The sequence below is a fragment of the Hetaerina americana genome, unplaced genomic scaffold (genome assembly GCF_022747635.1).
Source record: "Hetaerina americana unplaced genomic scaffold, ioHetAmer1.1.p SCAF_2, whole genome shotgun sequence".
Lineage (NCBI taxonomy): Eukaryota > Metazoa > Arthropoda > Insecta > Odonata > Calopterygidae > Hetaerina > Hetaerina americana.
In genome coordinates this window covers 55,696,692-55,720,002 of record NW_027286763.1, presented here as the reverse complement: position 1 = coordinate 55,720,002, position 23,311 = coordinate 55,696,692, and the positions used below count along the sequence as shown (strand labels likewise).

At 35.9% G+C, this 23,311-nt stretch overlaps 1 protein-coding gene across 1 annotated transcript in view; it reads left to right on the top strand.

Moving 5' to 3' along the window:
- IntS9 (integrator complex subunit 9) overlaps positions 1–23,311 on the top strand; it is a 45,357-nt gene that overhangs the window by 8,963 nt on the left and 13,083 nt on the right. Inside the window, exons 3-6 of the mRNA XM_071584707.1 lie at positions 9,057–9,259; positions 16,047–16,248; positions 17,820–17,953; positions 21,424–21,536. Of these exons, the coding sequence (XP_071440808.1) occupies positions 9,057–9,259; positions 16,047–16,248; positions 17,820–17,953; positions 21,424–21,536 (652 nt within the window). The remainder of the gene's footprint in view (positions 1–9,056; positions 9,260–16,046; positions 16,249–17,819; positions 17,954–21,423; positions 21,537–23,311) is intronic.

The window sequence follows — 23,311 nt, the reverse complement described above, 5'->3', positions numbered from 1 at the left end:
CAATCGAAACTCCACTATTTTCCTCTCCTTCTGCCCCTCTATCACCCTCCCCTCCTCTACCCCAAGAATGGTGTATATAAATGCACTGCTACTTGATTAATTTGTACCTGATGATGATGCCTGAGCGTTGAAACTAGTTGTACATAAATAAAGAACAGTGAAAATGCAGTGTTTTCTTAATTTAATGAACAAGAATGTTTTTTCTAAGTGGTAATAGGCATTCAATTCAAGATTCAGTGTCTGGGTGAGCCTTCATAAATTTAGCACAATAATGAGTGGATCATGCCAAGAAGTTGTATGTCTTAGGTTAGTTCATCCAGGCCATCGATTATTAAGCTTATGTTGCCTGGCTCCTGACATATTACCTATCAATCTATAGTTTCTCTTAGCATCTTGCCCAGGAGCCCTTCTGCTTGTATAACTCTTACCACACTGTTTGGTTGCATTGAATGGTGGGATATTTTGGTTGACAATTTTATTTATTTTAGCCTGTTATTTAACAGCTGTCAAATATAAGGTACAATTATTTCACACAAAAACGAAAATATGTACATACACACGTATGAGAAATGGTGAAATAAAATCAATGATATTTGAGTCTGATACTTTGTAGAAGTCTGAATCAATGAAGGAACTGAGAAAAGAAGACTTAAGCATTCTTTCACTCTTTTGCATTTTTCATACTATCATTATACAAATCCTTAAATCGCTCACTCCAGAAGTTTCTATCTCATCCTCTGCAACGTATTATCCTTTATTTAATTCATTCTTTTGCCTATTTTCCAAAATATCTCCTTATCACCTGCATAATCATTCTACTTTTTTTCTGCTTCCACGTTTTACATTCTGTTTTTACTTTTATCTGAAAATTTTTACATTTGTTATTTTTCTTCCTATGAATATTATATGCTATCCTCTGAACTCCCTCATCTGAAGTTTTGATCATGATCTTCATTTTCTTGTATATCTTGTATATTTTTAGCATATTATTCACTACACCAATCTCCTTTTTCATTTTCTCAAGCATCATTCACCCACTGTTTTCCATATACCTTTCCTATATTTCACTTGATTGGCGGTCAACTTAGCATTAAGCATGCATACATGATGCATGCATGGCTCTTGCAGTATTTTTACTTTTACTCTCAATTGCATTTACTCTTTATTCTTTTTTTGCAACTCATTCCCTCCTTAGGTCTACTGTTGAATTTCCAAATAGTGAACTGTCTCTCTCGTGCCATAAAAAATACCAAAAATGCTTTTGGAATTATCCATTGACCTTTTATACTTAAACCATATTTTTGAGACAATCCTTTTTCATGTACACGCTCAACAGATTTTCATCTTCATGAGTCACTCAGACATCACTAAATTGCCACTTTCATCTAAAGTATCCCTTCTAATACCAACCCAACCATCATGGGTGTTATTACTATCATTCTATTCTCAGAATTATTCTCATTCAAAACTCCTGTCAATTTTACCTTCCAAAAGCTTATCCTCCATGCTTTCATTCTTGTCGTCCATTGCTGCATAACAAGTTGCAATTTCAACTCTTCTGATGCCAACTATCATATAAACCCAGAGAAATTCAGGGGACAAAAGCTTATATGGCCTACCATGCATGTTAGTCTTGTCAGAATCAATCACGTTTTTTCAGAGGTATCTCGATCCCTACTTGAGGTGCTTTGTGGAGGGCACTTTGAGTGAGTGTGCCGTCCGTCGGATGGGACGTTAAACTGCGGACCCCTTGGCGCCTTTCGTAAAGAGTAGGCTAATGCTGACGCCGGGTTTCTCTCCACCCTTCATCCTTTCCTATCCATACCCTATGGTGCAAATGACCTAGGCTGTCGGTCGCCTCCCCTCAAAACTACTACTATCAATCACGTCTAATGAATCTGACTAATTTGTACACTATCCTCTACTACCAACCACAATAGGCAATAATTTATGTCAAATTCAGTACCACACCCAATGTGCTTTGTCTCACATGCATAAGGTCAATCATTCATCTCAATATAATTTTATTTACGAGGTCACATTCATTCCTATGGACATTTTTCACATTCCAGGTACCAATAATCCATGTGCGATTCCATTTCCATCATTTTGCATTCAAATCTTGCACATCAGCTATCACAATAATGGTCATCTAAGACTTCGGAGCATGAGAGAATAGGGTCAGCAAGGCTATCAGACTTCCCTCCTCCATCAGCACTACTCCATCCATGGGCTGCACATCCTATTAAATGGTTATAGCCAGATCAAGCACATTCTAGCTTCTTCCATGCCACCAACAAAACAAAAGCATAGGCTAGCTCTAATCCTTGACCAGCTTTACTATTCTCTATTAGCTAGTATTCCTTCTGGAGGTTTTATCTTAATACTCAACATAACATTGTCCATTTTAGGGCTATACAGAGTACTGTCACACCAGGTTGCATGTAAAAAGCAAATCATTCAGATGTGGACAGATATTAAAAGTTAGTAAAATGTCAGTGTTTGAACACAGGAAAATTTTAATTTGGTTGAAAAAACTTCCCACGTTTGAGATGGTATTTCACCAAGTTAAGGCTTTCATAGTATTATTATTATAGGTAATCTACCGGTTAAGGTAGGTTTTGGATGGACGCAATTACCAAATAAATATCTTGTCTCTCCTAACAAAACAAAACTCAACATCCTACTCCGCAACAAGCCCCTCTTCATCTCCGTGTACTTCCTTCCTCCCATTATTCCATCCAACATCCCTATCATATTCCTGCCTCTTCCTAGTTTGTCTAACAACTTTCCCCTATCACAGTCTTCAACACCCCACTGCTGATCAATATGCTTTGCATGCATTTTTCCTATCTCCTTATGATTTCTCCCAATAATCCCCTCTCTTCCCCCATCATACCAAACATTTCCTCATTTGTTTTCCTTTCTGTTCACTTCACCTTTTTCATCCTTCTTCATACCGGCATTTCAAAAGCCTCCAATTTGCACCTATCATCCTCCTTCATTGACCATGTTTCCACACCGTACATAACTATGCTATAAATCCAAGTTTTAATGAGCCATTTCTTAACATCCTTACTTAACGTTCCTGTCATCAATTCCCTCCTCTTTGTGAAAGCTTCTTTGCCTAATGCAATTGTTCTACTTATCTCCCTACTACTTCATAGTATATTTAATTTTAATATGAGCTAAATTGACTCAATGACCCATACCAAGAGTTGCATATCTAAGGTCGCCTTCTCCTTTGTTAGCCATATTCTCTGCAAGCAAAGCAGAAGTCGACCGTAAGTGCATGACTCTCATTATGTACCTAAGAATGTGTAACTTATTTCTTGGAAAAAATTATTTTTATTCCATAAGTTTGAGAGATAGTTAATTGTGAAAAGCTGTAATTAGTAGGCAGTTTGTATCCCTTATAGATAAAGTATCCATGTGAATAAAATGTTGATTGTGTCTTTGTTGTCCATTTTTTGCCTGAAGGCCTTCGGAATTTGCAGATAAGTGTGTATTATAATCATATTCATCTTTGTATTTTTTCTTTATGCATTTAATACAAAAGTAGTGGCAGGATTGCATGAAAATGGTAAACTCATATGCTCAGAAAATATTGTATACAAATCACATGTGTAATGTATTGTACAAATTGCAAAAAGTATTGTGTTATTGGTGCTGAAATAAACAGATTTAGGTTAATCTGGAGTGGTGGTAGAGTTGGCAGACTGAGTTTCTATACAAGAAAACACATTACTGTATTAAAGCTTGTGATGTAGTTTTATTTTTTTAATTCTATTATTACTGTGAAACCTTACACCAATATATCCAAGTATTTAAAAAAGTGATTCATTAACACCTCCCCTATAGCTCTAATAACTCGATTTTCCAATTATAAGATTCTTCCTCTAATGGAATGTAATTGAACTTTTCCTTAGAATTCTAAGATCATTTGCATCCTTTGATATTTCAAGATCTCATCATTACTTACCCACATATATTTCTTGTTAAACAAAACAGTTTCAAGTTTAACTTTGTGGAATTACTTCATCATGAGGGTAAAAAAGGAACTTAACACTTCCAAAATAAAGATTTATTTGATATTTCACCCATTCATTAACATTATATTTGATATTTGGTGAAATATCAAATCTTCATTGTTGAAGTGTAAAGTTTCTTTTTTACACTCATATATTTCTTGTAATAAATGAGGTTTTTGTGAAGAATAAAAGCTACGCCTTCCTGTTAAAGATATATGTATTTATTTTTCAAATAGACACAAAAAAAAAGAAACAATACATCCAAAATAATGGTTTCTAAACTTGTAGCAAGAGAAGAGCATTATAGTAACAAGCCATGTCCATTATCATGACTGCACTCAATTCCTATAAAACTACCAGGAATCAAATAATGTATTTTTGCATTTAAAGCGGTTTCACCAAGATTCTTGCAATAACTTAGCAGTTGGAGAACTAGTTATCATTACAACCACACAAATAGTGTTGTGCACAAATTACAAGAAACTGCAGGAGATGCCGCGTCAGTAACTTTTCGACAGAGTCATCTGCTAATATGCATTACAATGCAACAATTGCAGAGTGTTAAAATCATTCTTGTCAAGGCAAATGATTTTAACACTCTTCCATTGTTGCATTGGAAAACATTGTAAATATTTTTTTGTTCCTTAGGCAGTTGCTAATTGCGTTTTAATCTTTCGCCCACAAAACATGGCATGAATGGCGGATTCTCAATGTCCTCTTGAATTTATTTCAATTTTATCTACCAAGCGGTATTGAGCTTTCTAATGTCTTTTCTAATATCTAGCTAAAAGATGCTTTCCAATATCTTCCAGAAATCCTTTCCGTTGTTTCTTGATACTGCCAACTGACGTGTCAAATTTATCATTCATTTTCCATATGACGAAAGCATTGTATGCAGTTGCATCTAAATAATACAGTATTAAAAACAAAGGCTATTTTCTGCTGCATCTTCTCGATATACAGGGTTCGTCTGGAAAATAAGTGTACTGACTCCTGGGCTGGGCGCGCCGCTCCAGGCGTGCCCAGCACCACTCTGATGGGCTGCGATTGGAGGGGGGTATGTTGGCAAGCGACGCTGAAAAAGGCAGTCGGCTCTGAGCTGTGGTGTAGTGAGGAGCTCTGTTAACGCGAACCTCCACGCTCGACCCATGTCACGGAACGCGATGCCGAAGTTTTTGGAGCAGCGTTATTCCATCAAATTTGCGGTAAAGCTTGGGAAATCGTCTACCGAAACTGTCGGTATGATTAACCAGGCTTACGGGGAGTCAGCCATGTCCAGAAACATGATCTTTCAGTGACACAAGATGTTCGTGGAGGGCAGAGAAGAGGTCGACGACGAGTCTTCAAGAGGTTCCCGATGATGCCTTTGCGGGAGCGTTCCAGGAATGGGAACGCCGCTGGAACAAGTGTATCGACTCACAAGGGTCCTATTTTGAGGAATATTAGCTTAAGATATGTAAAAGTGTAATAAATTTTTTTTCCTGAGCTCAGTACACTTATTTTCCGGACGAACCCTGTATATTCATGAATGAGTTTGTTCCATATATCCACTCCACTATGGATTTTTTGTAATCAAGACATCTATTTGAAGTCATTTACTTCATCTAAAATGCTTGGGCCATGGTGCTAGCTTGTAAGTGCCACAACATATTTTTCCTTTTTGGTACATAAGATATCAAAATGATGTTATTTGTGAATAAAAAATCAGAGGAGTAAACTTCCCTGTCTTTAATCTAAACTAATTTTTTTAGGAAGACTTGCTTTCTAGTTTTTCGTATGGTACCAATAATGGCTAGTTTCTTAATTTGCAATTCTTCAGCTGAAGGAATGTCAGCCAATAAATTGTCTGTGGTATTTGTTTCTATCGGAGTTGACTCAAAATGTAGTCCGGTCTTTCACTACTCTTAACCCTTGATTTTTTTCATGAGTGCTAGCAGTAAGACCTAAGTACACTTACATGTTGCACCAATAGAATGTTCGATCGTCATAAGACACCCAGACATTTACCGTGTTCTTTAAAGGTTTATTTGGCCCGAACACTTTGTAAGAGCATCATCATCAGAAAATTACTGTTTGTCGATAGTTCCAAATATACCTGTACACTTTGTACACGGTCCTGCATTTTTCAGAAAAGATGTCAGTGTCATAAATAAAGAAAAAACGATAATTTGTCATGTCCATATTAAAAGAGTTTGTAATTTGCCACAGACTTTATTTCACAGTACAACATGTTTCGCCGACTTGCATCATCATCAGCCATGAGTCAGTGAACTGTGTTGTACTCTGAAATAGTCTGTGGAAAATTATAAACTCCTTTGATATGGACATCAAGCAATTCTACCAAGTGAAGCCTGAAAGTGTAAAGTATAAATAATTTGTCATGTTTGAATGGTATCCATGTCATCACTTTGGATAACTGATAACAAAGAATGAACTGTTGCGATTCATAACAGCTGCATGTATGGGATGAGATGTGCCCTCATCCCCCCAACACATCTTCCTCATACTCTCATGATTCCCTAAATCATCAAAACGGAAGGAGCAGTCCCAGAAATACTTTGATATCTGTTTCAACCCAATCCTGGTGAGTGGCGAAAGTATTTTCCACATTCCACTTATCTATTGGACTATGGGCCTTTTGATTAATATATGTCATGATTATGTTCAACATTTCATCAATTATGAACAAAGTAAAAGCACATTTGCTTTTGAGTGAATCCTGGCTAGATCCTTAGATTCATGCCTTCAGGATGTAGTGGCATGGACATTTGTTGGAAAGTGGACATACAGGGTCCAACCCAAAAGTGGTAGGACTGATTTTCTCTGGCGCGAACGGAGCGGTGGAGGGGGGTCTGCCTGGCAGGGTAAGGTGGAGGGGGCTCTTAGCAACAGATCGACACCAACCTCAGTTGCCTGCGGGCTGTCGTTGAGTGAGGACACCGTTTTTAGTGAAGCAAGTTTTTTGTCCGCGTCGAAAAACAAAATGAATCTGAATTTAGAGCAACGTTATTCCGTGAAGTTTTGTGCGATACTCGGGAAGACGGCAACTTAGACCCTCGATATGATCAAGCAGGCTTATGGGGACACTGCCTTAAGCCGTTCCACAGTATTTGGGTGGCACAAGTTGTTTAAAGAGGGTAGGGAGCTCGTTGAAGACGACTATCGCTCCGGACGGCCGTCGACCGCAAGAACCGACACGAATGTGGACAGAGTGAGGACACTGCTGAACACAGACCGACGCTTAACCAGTGAAGAAATTGCAGACCAGCCATTGCAACCAAATTGCCTCCGAGAACGCGTGAAAAGAGTTCAACCGGCCATCGCAAACTGCTGGGTGCTTCATCACGACAACGCGCCGTGCCATGGCGCGCTTGTCGTCAGACAGCTCCTGGCCAACTACCGCGTTGCCACGTTGCCGCACCCGCCCTATTCTCCCGATCTGGCACCACCGGACTTCTTCTTCCCCCTGATGAAAAGACAGCTCAAGGGACGACGTTTTGACTCGATAAAGGCCGTTCAAGAGGCTTCGATGAGGGTCATCAACGGCATCCCCAAAGAAAATTTCCAGCGGGCGTACGGGGAATGGGGGCAACGTTAAACTAAGTGTGTAGCAGCTCAAGGAGCATACTTTGAGATTATTAAGTCGATGTAAGTATATCGTCAATAAAATTCTTGTAAAAAAATCAGTCCTACCACTTTTGGGTGCGACCCTGTACTTCCAGTCTCTACCAGCCAAGTCCACTTCCTGTATGACATTCATCTTCAAAGCCTTCAATTCCACCAAATTCATCTCCTGATTGTCATAATTTCTGGTTCATCATCATACCAAGAATCGCCACTTTCATTATCAAGAGTATCTAAGTCAGACTTCATGGAGAATGATTTGAATGGTGTGCATAAATATTAATATCTGTGGTTTGTTCCTCGCCATGTTCAACACTACACAATACTGATATATATGTGAAAAGTGCACTGTACACTGACACCTGGCCAAATTGATGGCATTTCTAGGGCTACTTTGATTTTTTCCCAACTTAGCTACACTATTTGCAAACTGTAAAGCATGGGTCACACAAAATGAAACATTGATATACATACATGAAATGTCTATAGCAGGTCAAATTGGCCCAAACTTGATTTTTTCTACTTTGCAAAATATTATATCTAAAACCATAAACACGGTAATCAACATGAAGGTCGGTTTGGTAGGTAATGGTAGAGTTCACCCAGTACTAAGCCCGACGGCGTGTGAAATTCAGACATCAGGGTAGGGGGGCCAGTTCCATTCCCTGTGCGAGTTATGGTTTCCCAGAAATATCTGGTACCCAAAAAATCACATAGCTTATTATATCTATATACTATATTAGATGAAATATGTATTATATATATGTAAAATATTATATCTATATTCACTTTTCTTCAAAATACTTTATTTATTTAAAATTTCAATCCTATTGGATCATTTTAATGCAATTTTGAGGTTCTAAGAGTTTAGTTAGAGGAAGATATTAGAAATTTATTTCCCAAAATTAGACCTATTAAATTGATTTCAGTCATGCTATTTTACTTGCTACATTGAAGAAATAAGCCTTGTACGCAGCAGCAGAAGTCCAACAATGTGTTTTTGGTATGACAGAATTGGCAAAATCATAGAGATTGTCTGTCATATGAAGGACTTAAGGATTTTTATATATCTCTTACAATTCATGACTACAGCCCATGAACTGGAAACCACTGACAATATGACGCACAATACCTTTTTCATGAATGATATCCTGACCGTTACACGCTTTGGTAGCTTATTGTTGTGTATAAATGTAGATGATGTGAACTTGGCAGAGATTTTAGAGTAGTATGCCAAAATATTTCCATTGAAAGCCACAGTTAAAAATGATTTAAAAATGACATGGCATTAATAATAATGATATTTTCAAAAATACCTAGTCAGGCTTAATTTAAGCAAAAGTAAAGTACCCTTGCAATTAAAATGGAAAGTTATAACTCTACTTTTGTGATTTTTGACAGGAGCTAAAGGATTGCTGTGGTAGAGTCTTTGTGGACTCGGCACCAGAATTTGGGCCTCCTCAGATGAATTTAATTGACTTTTCTGAAGTGGATGTCATCCTTATTTCCAATTATCTGTGCATGCTTGCATTGCCATTCATCACCGAAGGGACTGGTTTTGAAGGAGTGGTGTATGCAACGGAGCCTACCCTGCAAATTGGAAGGTTAGCAACTTTACAAATGTTTATGAATATGGTATCTTTTGGGTTGGTGAGAAGGCTTTTCTGCCAGATTCCATATTCTATATGCTTCCAGGCCCTCCATTTCTGGGATTCTGGCTGCATTGGTCACAATATGGCAAATCACAGTTTCATCGCCATTCCAGGAGGTACATTCTGGTAGAAGTAAAGCGGAAGACATTACCTGAAGTGGGGGTGAAACTATTGTCTGCCAAACACTAGTCAACGCAGCTAGAGTCCAGGAAGTGAAAGTTGAAAATACCTTATGGCTTTTTGTACCCAGTTAGTATCAGAGTTGTAGCTTTGGGTGCTTGGATTATTATAAGGGAGACTCTTTGAGGATTTTTGGTTAGTAGTGGAAGTAAACTGGGCAGCATATACATATATTTATTCTGTCAATGATATTAAAATATCCTGTAAATTTAAAATGCATAAAATTGTGCATCAATTTATTTATTACAAATATGCATAAATGGTATATACACATTATGCTCTCAGTATTTACTTTACAGCTATTTCAAATCTATTTTTATTAGGTTATGTGTTTTGTCAATGTTTCTGTGAATGAAAATTGCTCTTTAGAACATTTAAAAAATCAACTTGTATAAAAAGTTAACTGTATGGCCAGAAATTGCATTGCCTTTATTTTTAGTTTATATCACAAAGTACATATATGTGTTGTGGAAATGAAGTCTATATTAAAAGTAGTTTATCCAGCTGAATTTCAGTTAGGTTTGAGGCAATAGGAGAAATTGAAGACTAAATGAACAGTTTATTTTGTTTTCCACACCGTTGTTCCTTCTGGCCATGTATGTTCACCATGCTTTTCTGATATGGCATGGCATGGTTTGTTTTATATGAAATAATGACATTCTGAATGAGAAGTTTCTGGCAATAATTTCATCAATACAAGTTGATTTGAAGTAATTCAAAAAGTTTTATGTTGGTATTACGAAAATTATGAATACATATCACAACCAATAGCGTATGATTATGCATAAAATGCTCTTGTCCTATCTTAAAAACTTACAAAAGAAAGTGGCATGGTTAAAATAATTGTTCATGCTCTCCAATGAAATTGTTTTCATGATTTCAGATTTTAATATCTGTAATCTCATAGAATGCCTGACAGTTACCCATTCATGTGATCTAATCATTTAATATGCATTGTCCTCCAATTCTGATGTGGCCTATTCATCATGTCTGTTAGCAAGATTTTGCATATTTTTGCATGTAGGTAACTATGTAAATCCTCTATGAATCCCAGTTTTATGCCTCTAAACTTTTAAAGTACTTGCAGGAGATGCTCTACCAGTGACTTATAATCGAATCATCCATTAATGTGTATGACAATGCAAGTATTTCAAAGTGTAAAAATCAATCATTCATCTAGATCCTGGTTTAGGCGAATGATTTAAAAATCTTGCATTGCTTCTAAGCCTATTATTCAGCCTTAATATTATTTTAATTGTAATTCCTCAAAGTGTAAATTGTCTTACCTATAATGATATCATGTTAGGAAATAACCTTCTCTATTGAATTGTTGGTTATTATGTCTCAAGGAGAAATGTCTGTGCTACCCAATTAATTGTGCAGCACAATGCCAACAAATTCGTGTACTTATAGAAAGCAAAATGTTATATACTGAAAACTCTCTTCTTATCTGTTTTGTGGATTATTCATGCTATTCTCTTCTTAGCACCTCAAAATTTTCATAAGATTACAATCATAAAGATTATTAAATTCTTTTAAATTTTGGTATACTTTTTTACAAAATACGAATTTGAAACGCATAGGCATCCTTAAAGTTTATAATTTCACAAAATAAAAAGGTCGTCAGTCATAATGCTCCAATTCCAACATAATGGTACGATCTGTACTTTCCCATTATCATTTCACTCACATTCATTAACCCTGAGAATTCCATATTCTCCTTTAAGTCAAGCAAATACATATCTTTACATTGCAACAAAGAAGTCATCAACTATCTGCCATGAATTATTTTTATCAGTATCAAATGATGAATATGAATCTGTATCAGCAATCTTTTGTTAATATTCATCCTTCACCAGTCATTCTTTTTCCTGGCTATGTGATTGGCTTCTCTTTCTTGGGAAAATAGGTTCTGCTATTCACTTGATGATAGTTCTGTTCTGGAAAACTATTATCTCCACCCTTATAAAAATGGCTGAAAACAAAAAAATTGTTCTTTCCATTGCTGACAAATATTAATTAATGACAAGGAAAGGAAAAGGAGTACATGGTTTCTATAAAAAGTTTCGGGAACATAGATTTATTTCAAATATTTCTGCAGTGCCACTAAATTCTTTAAAGGCCATCCCTTGAGCATGGTACACTTTCCACGACTAGAAGGCTCCCTGTTAGGTTGATTCTTGAGGGTACGCATGCCAGCTTCTTTGATGGCACTTAGGGTCCCATGATGGTGTTTTTGAGGGAGGATTTTCTCTTCTGGGAATAGAAAATAGTCTGCTGGTGCCAAGTCAGGGCTGTAAGAGGGTTGGGGAATCGTCATGATGCTGTTCCGCAGGGAGACACTCTCCTATGTTTTTGATCATCTGCGAAGACCTTTGGGGATGATTTCAGCACAGATCTTTCACATTGCCAAATTTGCAGTGATAATGGTGTGCACTTTCATCTTATCAATGCCAATACAATCTGCAATCATGCACACACTTAATCAATGATCTGACTTCAGTACTTCACACACATGTCAGGAAAAATTTGTTGCCAATAATTTTTATACAAGCCTTGTATTTCCATTTATGTGTATCCAAATGTATTTTTCACATATTTTGGTTATCCATGTTTTTTGATTATCTGTGCTTCATCATGCATCCAATAGCACGGATAATTGAGAGTTTACTGTGTGTATGTATATATATTCACACAAAAAGGACTCTGTACCCAGTGTATGATCAGATAGTACACGAAGTTGCTCAGGAGATAGTGTTAACATTACATTTTCATCATGTACCATATTTTAAATTTAATAATGAAATATGGGAATATTTTTCATTTATTGTCTATCAAAACAAATCTTAGATTTCACATTAAACAGGAATTCTTAGATATCCTCACCTCTTTCAACATTTGTGTTACTAATACCGAACCCACTAGGGTAAACGACCTTTCCTCTACTATTATAGATAATATCTTAACAAACATTGATTTGGGAAAAGTAAATACTGAAGTAATCAAATCCCACATATCAGATCACTATCCTCTTCTATGCAAGATTTTAATTTCTTCTCCTAGTCACTGCAAAAAAATTTATAAAAGGCAGTTTACAGAGCAAAACTTTATTATCTTCAATTATATGTTGAAGTCCCATGATTGGTCTGATTTATACCAACTCAGATCCTACAATGACTCATTTGAGTATTTTTATTCTTCATATCAATATTACTTTGACATTTGTTTTCCATTGGTCTCCCACAAAACTAGAAACTTGTCCTTAAATACTAGAAACCATTGGGTCACCGATGAAATACGATGCCTCTCGAAAAAAATGAAGGAGTTAGCTATCTCTTATAAAAATAAATGTAACTCGATAGACTGCTTGGAGTATAGAACACTGAAAAAAACGTACCGTCAAAAGTTACAACTGGCTAAAAAAACATTTAACAACTGTAGAATTCTCAATGCCGATAACAAATCTAAAGAAATTTGGAAGATTATAAAGGAAGCTAAGTGTTCTATCAATAATCATCATGATTTCAAATTACAGGACTCCACCGGTAATGTTATTTCTGATTACTCTCAAATGGCATCCAACTTAAATGACTTCTACTTGTCCCACCAGACTACTACAAATACTCCAATTCCTGTTAATTATCCTCTAATCCCAAGCCTGTCTAATTCATTGTACCTGCTTCCTTGTACTGAACTGGAACTGATGAACATCATTAAAAAATTCCCTAACAAAAGTAGTCCTGGTACAGATGGTATCCCAGGGATTGTGATAAAAAAATCAATTAATTCTATCAAGGAACAGATACTCTTCCTAATTAATAAATCCCTACAACTTGGTGTTTTTCCTGATGCCATTAAAATTGCCAAAGTTGTACCACTTTATAAAGGGAAAGGTAGTGAGCAGGATATGAATTCTTACCGTCCAATATCTTTATTAAACCAGATAGGGAAACTATTTGAAAAGGTCTTCCATAATCGACTTACATCATTTCTTGAATCTTTTAATCTCTTGTCTGGCTCACAGAATGGTTTTAGGAAATTCAGATCTACATCTACAGCTACCTATCACCTCGTAAACCTAATACTTTCAAATCTTGATAATAGAATTGAAACCTTGGGACTATTCTTCGATTTTTCCAAGGCTTTTGACCTAGTTAATCATCGGTTACTCTTGTCCAAATTAGGACACTATGGCATCAGAGGTATCCCTTATAACTGGATCAAATCTTACCTCAGCGCAAGGCACCAACAGGTTATTTTGTTAAAGAACGGTACTAATTTTACTTCTCCTAGTAAAGAAGTTACATTAGGTGTACCCCAAGGCTCAGTCTTGGGCCCTATCCTATTTTTACTTTACATTAATGACTTACCAAAAGTTCTGCCGTCAGTTCCAGGAGCCGAGCCAATTTTATATGCTGATGACACTAACGTAATTGTATCAGCACCATCGTTAAACAACTTGACCTTGACAGCAGCTAGAGTTTCCGAACTTCTTTGTGAATGGTGTTCACAAAATTCTCTGAAACTCAACCCTGACAAGTCTGGACTCATATACTTCTCTAATAAAAATAAAGCCCCTGCTTCATTGGCCATTGACCTAGGGGGAACGTGTGTACCCCAAATTTCTAGATCCAAGTTTTTGGGAGTTGTTATAAATAAAAATGTATCATGGGATGAACACATATGCAATCTTCGTAGCAGGTTAAATTCCATTTGCTTTCTTGTTAGAAGTATTAGGAAATCTGTAAGCCTTGATATCTTACTTTCAATTTATTACGGAGAATTTTATTCTTTAATTATCTATAGTATTCTGTTCTGGGGTTCTTCCCCTCATTCTGATTCAATTTTTAAAGCTCAAAAATGTTTAATACGATTAATATGCAATGCTCCCTACAATGCACCTTGTCTTTCCTTCTTCAAAAGGTTAAATATTCTGACTGTTCCATGTATTTACATTTATGTCGTATGCATTTTCGCTAAAAGTAATATATCCAATTATATGACAAATGACAACGTTCATTGTCACCAAACCAGAGCCTGTAGAGACCTGCATCAAACTTATTGCAGGACTTTAAATACATCCCTGGGGCCTAAATCAATGGGCCTCCTTGCACTGAACAGGCTCCCTTACGATTTTAAGTACGTAAAGGATCCAGTCCTGTTCAAAAAGAAATTAATATCATTTTTAAGGAAAGAACAGTTTTATTCTGTAATGGAATTCATGGAGAAAAAATAACCATACTGAATATGGAATATATTTTATGCAAAAATTATTATTGTGTCATGCTTTTCTGAATTTCATCATTGTTTAACATCTATATGTACATATGACGTGTCCTATACACTTATCTGATGTATCTATTACACTGTGTCAGTGTCTTCTGGGCAAATAAAGATTATTATTATTATTATTATCACTATGAAAAAATCAATTGGAAACATGGTGATTGCATATTTTTGATTGGAAAAGTGGTGTTTCATATTAAATCAAGACAACCTGACACCCTACACTACAAATGCCATTTTTTCAGTTCTGCTCAATCTCTGTTTCATTCTATCCAGGATGCTTATTCTTTTCCTCTGTGAATAACATACAATATAATAACAAATGTTACAAAAAATCATTCAAAATTCACAGGACACTACACTGCATAGTATGATAGAATACTCAGCATGATATGATAGTACTGCTACAATTCTGATTGTAAATCCTAACAACCAAACAGTTAAGGTGAAACCCAATTACAGTAGGTTTAAGGAGCCTTTCATTACCACTGATTAATGCTAAATTCACCTTAATGAAATTTGAATGAATTGGAAATTTAAGTGAAGAACTCAAACTGAAGTGAAAAGGACTGTAATTATAATTAAAGGACTGTTAACTCTCTGAGCACAAGGAGCATCAGCTGAACATGCATGTTTAAAAAACAGAAAGGAAGCATAAATCTTGCCAGTTTCAAGTATTTTGAGGTTTGTCTTTCAAAGTATTTTTCAAATTAACTGCAATGTTGTCTTGCCCTTTCAGACCCAACACATTTTTCATTTCATTGCTAAATGTTGAACCACCTTGACTATTTTAAGAAGTGAAGTACCTTAAGTGTAAGAGATAAACCACAGGGCTATGAAAACAGTATCTATCCCAATACCAAGTCACAAAAAGTGCCAAGCACTTCAAACACAACCAATTATATAACCAATCTCCGCCCATACCCACCTGTCAGCACGCTGGGAGAGTAAAAGTTTCTCCATTCCAAAAGCCATTTCCTTGTATTGTATGGATTGCAGTTGACACTGCCAGATCTTATGACCTAATGCCAAGTGGTGCCATATTTGTGCTTTACACCCATGTTGTTAATGTTGCTATTTTGCTTTAAAAGAATTAAAGAAGAAATAAAAATGGGCCTTATGTCAGAATTTTAACTTTGAATTTTTTTTTAATTCATGATATTTTAATTTATACTAGCGTGGCTATTTTCCTTTTAAAGCTTGTTCATTTTGTTGATGATGATTATGAAAATGTTAATAGGTCATATTCTAATGTTATCATTCCCCTTTCTAGACTCTTCATGGAAGAATTGGTCAAATTTGTGGAAAGTAGTCCTCAGGCAACTTCTGCCAGGCATTGGAAGGACCTCCTACATCTTCTGTCCCTGCCACTCTCTGAAGCTGATAAGCCACGTTCATGGCGGCAGATATATGATACTGCAAGAGTTAATGCTTCTTTGGCGAGAATCCAGATGGTTGGCTATAATGAGCAGCTGGTAACAAATGAGCTTGACTTATCATCATAGTATATGAGGTGTGTTCAAAAAGTAATGGGAATTTTCTAATTTGGCATAGTGCACCATGAGTTTTTGCCGCAAGGTCAAGCAATCATTAAAGAGTACTACTTACTAGTTCAACGATGTTTGCGTGAAGCAATACAAAGAAAGCACTCGTATTTGTGACAAAACAAGTCATGGCTTTTGCACCACCATGATAATGCACCTGTTCACATTTCTCAATGCTTTTTTATGAATTTTTGGCCAAAAACAGTGCTGTAATGATGTTCCAGCCTCTATATTCCCTGGCATGGCCCTGTGTGACTTTTTTCTATTCTTAAAACTAAAGAGAACCTTAAAGGGTCATCATTTTACAAACATAGATAAGATTAAAACGTATCGCCTAGGGAGCTAAAAGCTATGCCAAAGATTGAGTTCCAGAAGTGTTTCAATTGGAAAAAGTGCTGTTATAAGTGTATAGCATTTAATGGGGGCTACTTCAAAGGGGATAATATTGATATAGTCGAATAAATAAAACTTTCCAAATAACTCAAATTCCCATCACTTATCAAACACACCTCATACATAATCTGTTACAAATGAATTTTCTGAAATTCATTTTTGGTTCTTATCAGCTTATTTGCTTCTAATATTCATCCTTCTCAATTAACTTTGCTTCAATTGTATAGATTCATGATTGAGGTTGTGGAAGGTGAATATGATAGCTTGATAAATAATCATTCTATTCCTCTCATAATAATGACTCATTGGGATGTTGTCCAAAACTGGAATGACTTCCAGGCCCAGGCATCCCCCTCCTTAATACCAACCATGGGCAAAGCCAAGGCCAAGCTGGCATAGGGAGGTAGAATCTACTGGGACAGATGGTCAGCTGGGTTGTCCGCAGATGAGACATACCACCATTACTTTTTTTTATTTTCAATTTCAGAATGAACACATTTTCCATTTACATAAGAAGACCCCTGCCTTTTTGAGGGGAGTACATTACACTAAGATTATCTGTGTAAAGATGTATATTTGAGAATTCGGGGGTGATCATTCATGTCAGGCCCCTGCTGCAATGACATAGGCTTCTGTGATGATTTTTATGTCAGGAAATGACCATATTTCAGTCTTATCCATTTGTGGGTTATGGTTAGCATTCCCTCCCCTTATGAAAACTGTGTATAAGCTGGCAATTTTGTCCTTTATTCACCTGAAGATGATGATGTAATCTCTTCTACTAAGAAATGAAATGGGTTTTGTTGCTCCCCCTCTGAAATCCACACCCCTATCACCTTCATGCTCTACTTCCCTACTGCACCTCTTTCCTCATATATATTCATTCTGTTCAGAAAAAAATCATACCTGAAGATGTCACCCATTTGATCAAACTGGTCTTGCTGAAATATTTTTTTGTGAAAGCTACAAAGTCTGTACTCAAAGTTTCATAAGTTAAAGTCTATAACCATCGAAGTGCTTGCTAGGATGTACATCTTACTTGCCAGCTATTTAATACTTTTGACTCTTCAGATCTCATCTAATTGAATTTGATTTTTCTTCTTTTACAGGATGTGTATGGTGCTTTGAATGTTATGCCTGTGAGCTCTGGCTACTGCTTAGGCAGTAGTAATTGGATTATTGCATCAGAATATGAGAAAATCGCCTATGTAAGTGGGTCTTCCACTTTGACGACTCATCCTAGGTAAGATAGCATTACTAATTCTAGTATGCCTATAACCCATCAAAAATGATGGTGAATTGGAAATAAAAACTCTTAATTGGTTGTTAAGACATGGTATTGGACGAAAAAACTATAATATTGATAAGAGTGAAAAATTTATGAATGGAAAAGGTTTATTTATTGTTTTAGACAATTTGTTCTTTTGTATACATACCAAACGACTACTGATATCTGTAGCTGTATTGATTTTGTCACATGATGGAAAACTGAGATGTCCTTATTGAAGAGCACTCGGGCAATTAGAAGCACTGAGCTTCGAACAGATCTGGTTGTTTAGCGAATACATCTGTGGAGGAGGGAGTGGGTGGCAAGGAAGATGAGAACGCAGCAGGAATTGAGAATAAAAGTGTAAAAGCTACTGACCAAAAATTTGTAAATGCAGACTTGGATAATCAGTTTTTCAATGGATGGAATATTAAAAATATATTGAAGATGGAAGATGAGTGAGGCTTGGAAAATTTTTAAATGAATGGTTTTTGGATGTGCTGAAAGTGTGTGAAGGAAGAGTTCAATCAGAATAATATATAATTTGTCCTTGTGGAATGAAGAAGTTATAGTCTGTGAGAGCAAAGAAAGTGATGACTACAGGTAAAGGTGAGGAAGCTCCAAAAATACGATATGATTCAGGCAAAGAGAAAAAGATATATGGGAAAATAGCCAAAGAAATTAAGGAAAGAGTATGAATGGAAGAAGCATAAAAAATGCACATCAATTTTGAATAGGAAATGAGAAGCTGATATGGAAATAATTAAAAATGGCTATGTAAGGGCAGGAAAAAGGAAAATAAATTTGGTAAAGATTAAGAAAGGAAAGTGTTTAAGAAATAGCCAATTCAATTCAAGTAGGGAATATGCAGGTCATCTGTTTGTACTTCTGTGAGTATTTAAAAAATGCATGACTGTAGGAAAGAAGGTTTATTGGTGCATTTGATGATTACAAGAAGAAATACAACAGGGTAAATTGAGGAATGTTAAGAAGGATTTTGAGAAAATGTGGAAAGAACGAGCATTTATTGTATAAAAAAATGTCATCTATGAAAATATTAAGGCCTAGAGTAAATGAAATTTTAAGTGGATTGTATGAAATAAAGCATGATGTGAAACCAGAATGCAAAATGTCACATTGACTGTTCAAAATTTCATCAATAAATGTATGAGGAGTAGTTTATGCCAGCAGTACAATGTAGCTGGCTGATAGACCAACATGCTTTATTATTTCCAGCAGAGAAAGAGGGAGAATAAAATTGAGGATAAATGCTTCAAAAATGAAATCAGTGGTGTGTGATGAGTAGAATGGCAAGAACAAATGCATAGTGAGTGTAAATGGTGAAGTTATCAAACAGATTCATATTCAGATTAAAATTCATTTGATTGGCTGGTAGAAGGGTTAGTTGTACCAAATGGTGGAGTATCAGAGTGGAGGGTGATCATGGTACTCAAGGGCTAGAGTATTGGACTTAAAGGCTTGGGTTTGATTCTTAGGCATGCCTCTCTGGGCACCCTCAAATTTACCCGAATTGTGTAATTTTTTTTGGGTACCAGAGCTTCCTGAGAAACCATGGGTGGTACAGTGAAAGGATCTGGCCCACATATCCTGATGTGTAAATTTTACATGCCGTTGGGCGTAGTATTTGATGAATTCTACCCTCGCCTATCAAACTGACCTTTGGCATGTTAATGGTTTAAGGCTAAAATATGAATATTTCTCCAAGGCAGCAAAAAGGATAGTGCATAAATGTGAACTCATCCTCTCACATGAAACTTGGTGATGCCAAGATAAGCTCTTGCAGAGAGTAGTTTAGTGGTCATGGTGCATTGGTTTTTAATGGCCCCAAGGGTACAGCTCAAACACAGGTTCACAGCTCAAGCACAACTACACTTCTAAGTCCATAAAAGATCATTAAAAATAAACCTTAATTTAATTTCAGCTACTTTCTACCTCCCATCATTCTGTCCTGAAACCATATTTTTTCTCCCTGATCGAATACACTATTTGTGTCCCCTTAGGTCAACATGTAAATATGAATGAGAACCAAGCTCATCTAATCTACTCCACTAATAACATTCACTGAGAGCTGCCCAATGACGAATGACCTTATTCTTTTTAACAACATACCTTAACTCATCCTCCAAAATTTTGATAGCCCTTCTCAAAATATTCCTATTGGATGCAATTCACTCATCCTCCTTTTTTTCCAGTCTTCAATGTTATGCTGGAGATTTCCACACACACACTTTTGCTGTTTGCTCTCAGGGTCAAAATAATATGGCCAAGTTTTATTTGCACTGATAACCTTTGAAAGGTCCTATATCTTGAACTTCAACTGCAAACATGCTGTTGTTTGAGCATGAGCAGTCTCAGAGACCCCTGCACACATACAGTCTCAATGTACAGATATCTATTACCAATGTGCGGGTGGTACCTTTGAGATTTCCAATGTTTCTGATTGTGGTTGTAACATTGGTTAACGATCTACTCTCACAATGGCAGTATCAGTTGTCATGTTCAGTGAGAACAGTGACTGCATTTCCAGGTCCATCTAATGGAAAGTGATTGCCTTCCCTCGTTAAACATTTTATTCCATTTTCTAGCCTTGCTAGAGTTGAGAACAACAGACTCTCCATTAGCCTCAGCAGATGATTTATTTGGGTGAAAGCAAAACTTCAATGCAGTGCATTGCTTGTCTAGTGTTACCTTGATTGTTATCATAGGAAAACTGAATATTTCAACATGCTATGGTTGCTTTTGACCTGGAGTCAAATGAATGAAAATTTGTCAGCTATTTATTTATAATTTGTGAATTTACCTGAAAGTCTAATCTTGAAAATGTGTGGCGACGTGTTTGGTGGTAGAAGAGACTCCACCATCTCAATCTCATCCCAAAATAAAGATGACTATCCATCCCTCTGTATCTGTCTGTCTCCACTTTTCTTCTTCATGTTTTCACATAATTATTTTGCTTGTATATCTATTATGTCTTTTTTAAATCAAATACTAGGGCTGTTCAGTAAAGAGTAATCATTTGACATAATGTATTCACAACTCCGTCTGCCTGCTGATATTTGTGAAAGAATTCTTGTCTACTAGCAGTCTTTCCAGCTCAATTTTAATGTTGTTTTAGCCAATTTATCCCTTCATTACCTTGTTGAGTTGATAAGGGAATAAAGGATCTCAACCCCAAAGTCTGGAATATTGCTCAAAAATCTTAAGCTGGGTACCATATTTTTTTGGATATCAATCCTTGTCACACTTCCACCAAATAATATGCAACATTTATCCTAATTTTATTTAAGGATAACCTTGTTTAAACACTATGTTCATTGAGCAATGATAAGAGGTAATATATAATTTATCCAAAGATGGGAGTGGTAACTCTGAATCTATTTTATGAGCGACTGACACTAAACCAGTACTTAATCATTTTACTGCAGACCAATGGATCAAGCAGCTTTGAAAAATGCAAATGTTCTCATTCTGACCGGACTAACTCAAACACCAACTGCAAATCCGGATTCAATGCTTGGAGAGCTGTGCATGACTGTGGGTATGTACCCTTAGCACCACAAAAGTATGCATATGTGAAGTTCATCTGTGATTGTTAATCCAAGAATGAGAATTTAGGCCTTCATACCATTATTTGTATTTCCTTAATGGTAAATTCCTGCATATTTGCTTCTTACTTGAAATATCTTCAAATTTTATTATTTTGAGTAAGGAAGGAAGCTCTTAGCAGTTTATTTTGGCTCTTCTCTGACAATACATGTTCTTATATATTTTTCTGATTAATTTGCACCTTGAATAGAACTTTATGAAATTCAGAAAAATATTTTGTACAAAATCACAAATGGCAATGTTGTATGTAGCTTCATGCATAGAGCATTCAGTTGAATGCAAAGCAAGGTTTAAAAATCCAAGTGATGTCTGTGAGCACCCCTCACTTCATCCAAGCTGTGAAAATTTTGGGTATGAGATCTTTCAGACAGCACAGGGAAAGTAGTTGGCCCCTCTACTCTGAAATCTATTTCACTCACGATTGGGCTTAGCACCAGATGATCTCTACCGTGACTTGCCAAGCCAGCCTTCTGGTTGTTCACTGCTTCTCATAATTACTAATTTATCATTTAAACTGTTTTGGAAGCTAACTTTTTAGCTATTTAACTACCTGCTTGTTTAGAATAGAATTGGATTGATTTACTTTTATTTTATGTGATTCTCTGTAAAAAGCAGAATATACTGGCATTAACCTTTACAATCAATTCATTTCTAAAATATAGGATACTGAGTATTAAATTACATCAGAAAAATATATAATTGTAATTGTTGCATTTTTATTTATTCCATTTTATTTGTATCTAACTTGGAATGCTTATACTTAAAATAAATTTACCTGTTCTATTTGAATATGACATATTTGTATTGATGAGCTACTATGTGTTATATTTGTGGTAAATCTAAAATAGCCAATTCCAGGTAGTGTGTTTAGGAGAAATTTTAGTTGATTTCATCTTTTAAATAATATTTTTGTAATACTTCTCAAAATATTCCACCAAGTATGCTAAAATATTTTTTCCATCATTCTGCTTGGTTGCCATTCATGAAGGAAAGATTTTATCTCTAAAGTGTTACCCATCTATTGAAAAATTTTTGGTTGCAAAAATAACTACTCTACATGCTTGATGTTTTACCATACTAATTACAGTAAAATTGGTGTTGTGTCAGTAAAACTGTTTTTAGATCAAAGTATACTATATTGTCCTTCAACATACAATAAACTCTCAATCTACAAGAACGCTCCCTAAAAACTTGTCAAACTACATAATAATTTGCAATCATGAAGGTAGCTGCTGATAAAAAATTATGCACAAAAGCCAGTTCTACCTAAATATCATCATTTACCAAATGAGTGCTAGAAGTATATATGAGCATACATGTATCCTTGTATGTGATTAATGTATAAAAACAGCTCATAGATTGTTCATAAGTGATTTGGTGTATTAGAAGGAAGCGACTGAAAAACAATGTACAGAACTCATTTGTACTTAAATTGCTTCATCTGCTCTATCTTCTGATTTATCAATTTATTTACCGTTATGCATGTAGGTACATATTACCTTACATATTCTCATAATAGCAATTGAGAGTTGGTATGTAAGTTGAAAAGTTCCTAAATTCAAACTCAATAAACCCCTCTTCTACATTGTTTTAGGAAAATCAGTTTTTTGCAGTATAAGTGCCCTAAGGTTATGCCTTCTCATAATTTATTGTGACTGCATGTTTGATCTAAGTTCATCAGGTGGCATTTTCACTAGCTGCATTGGG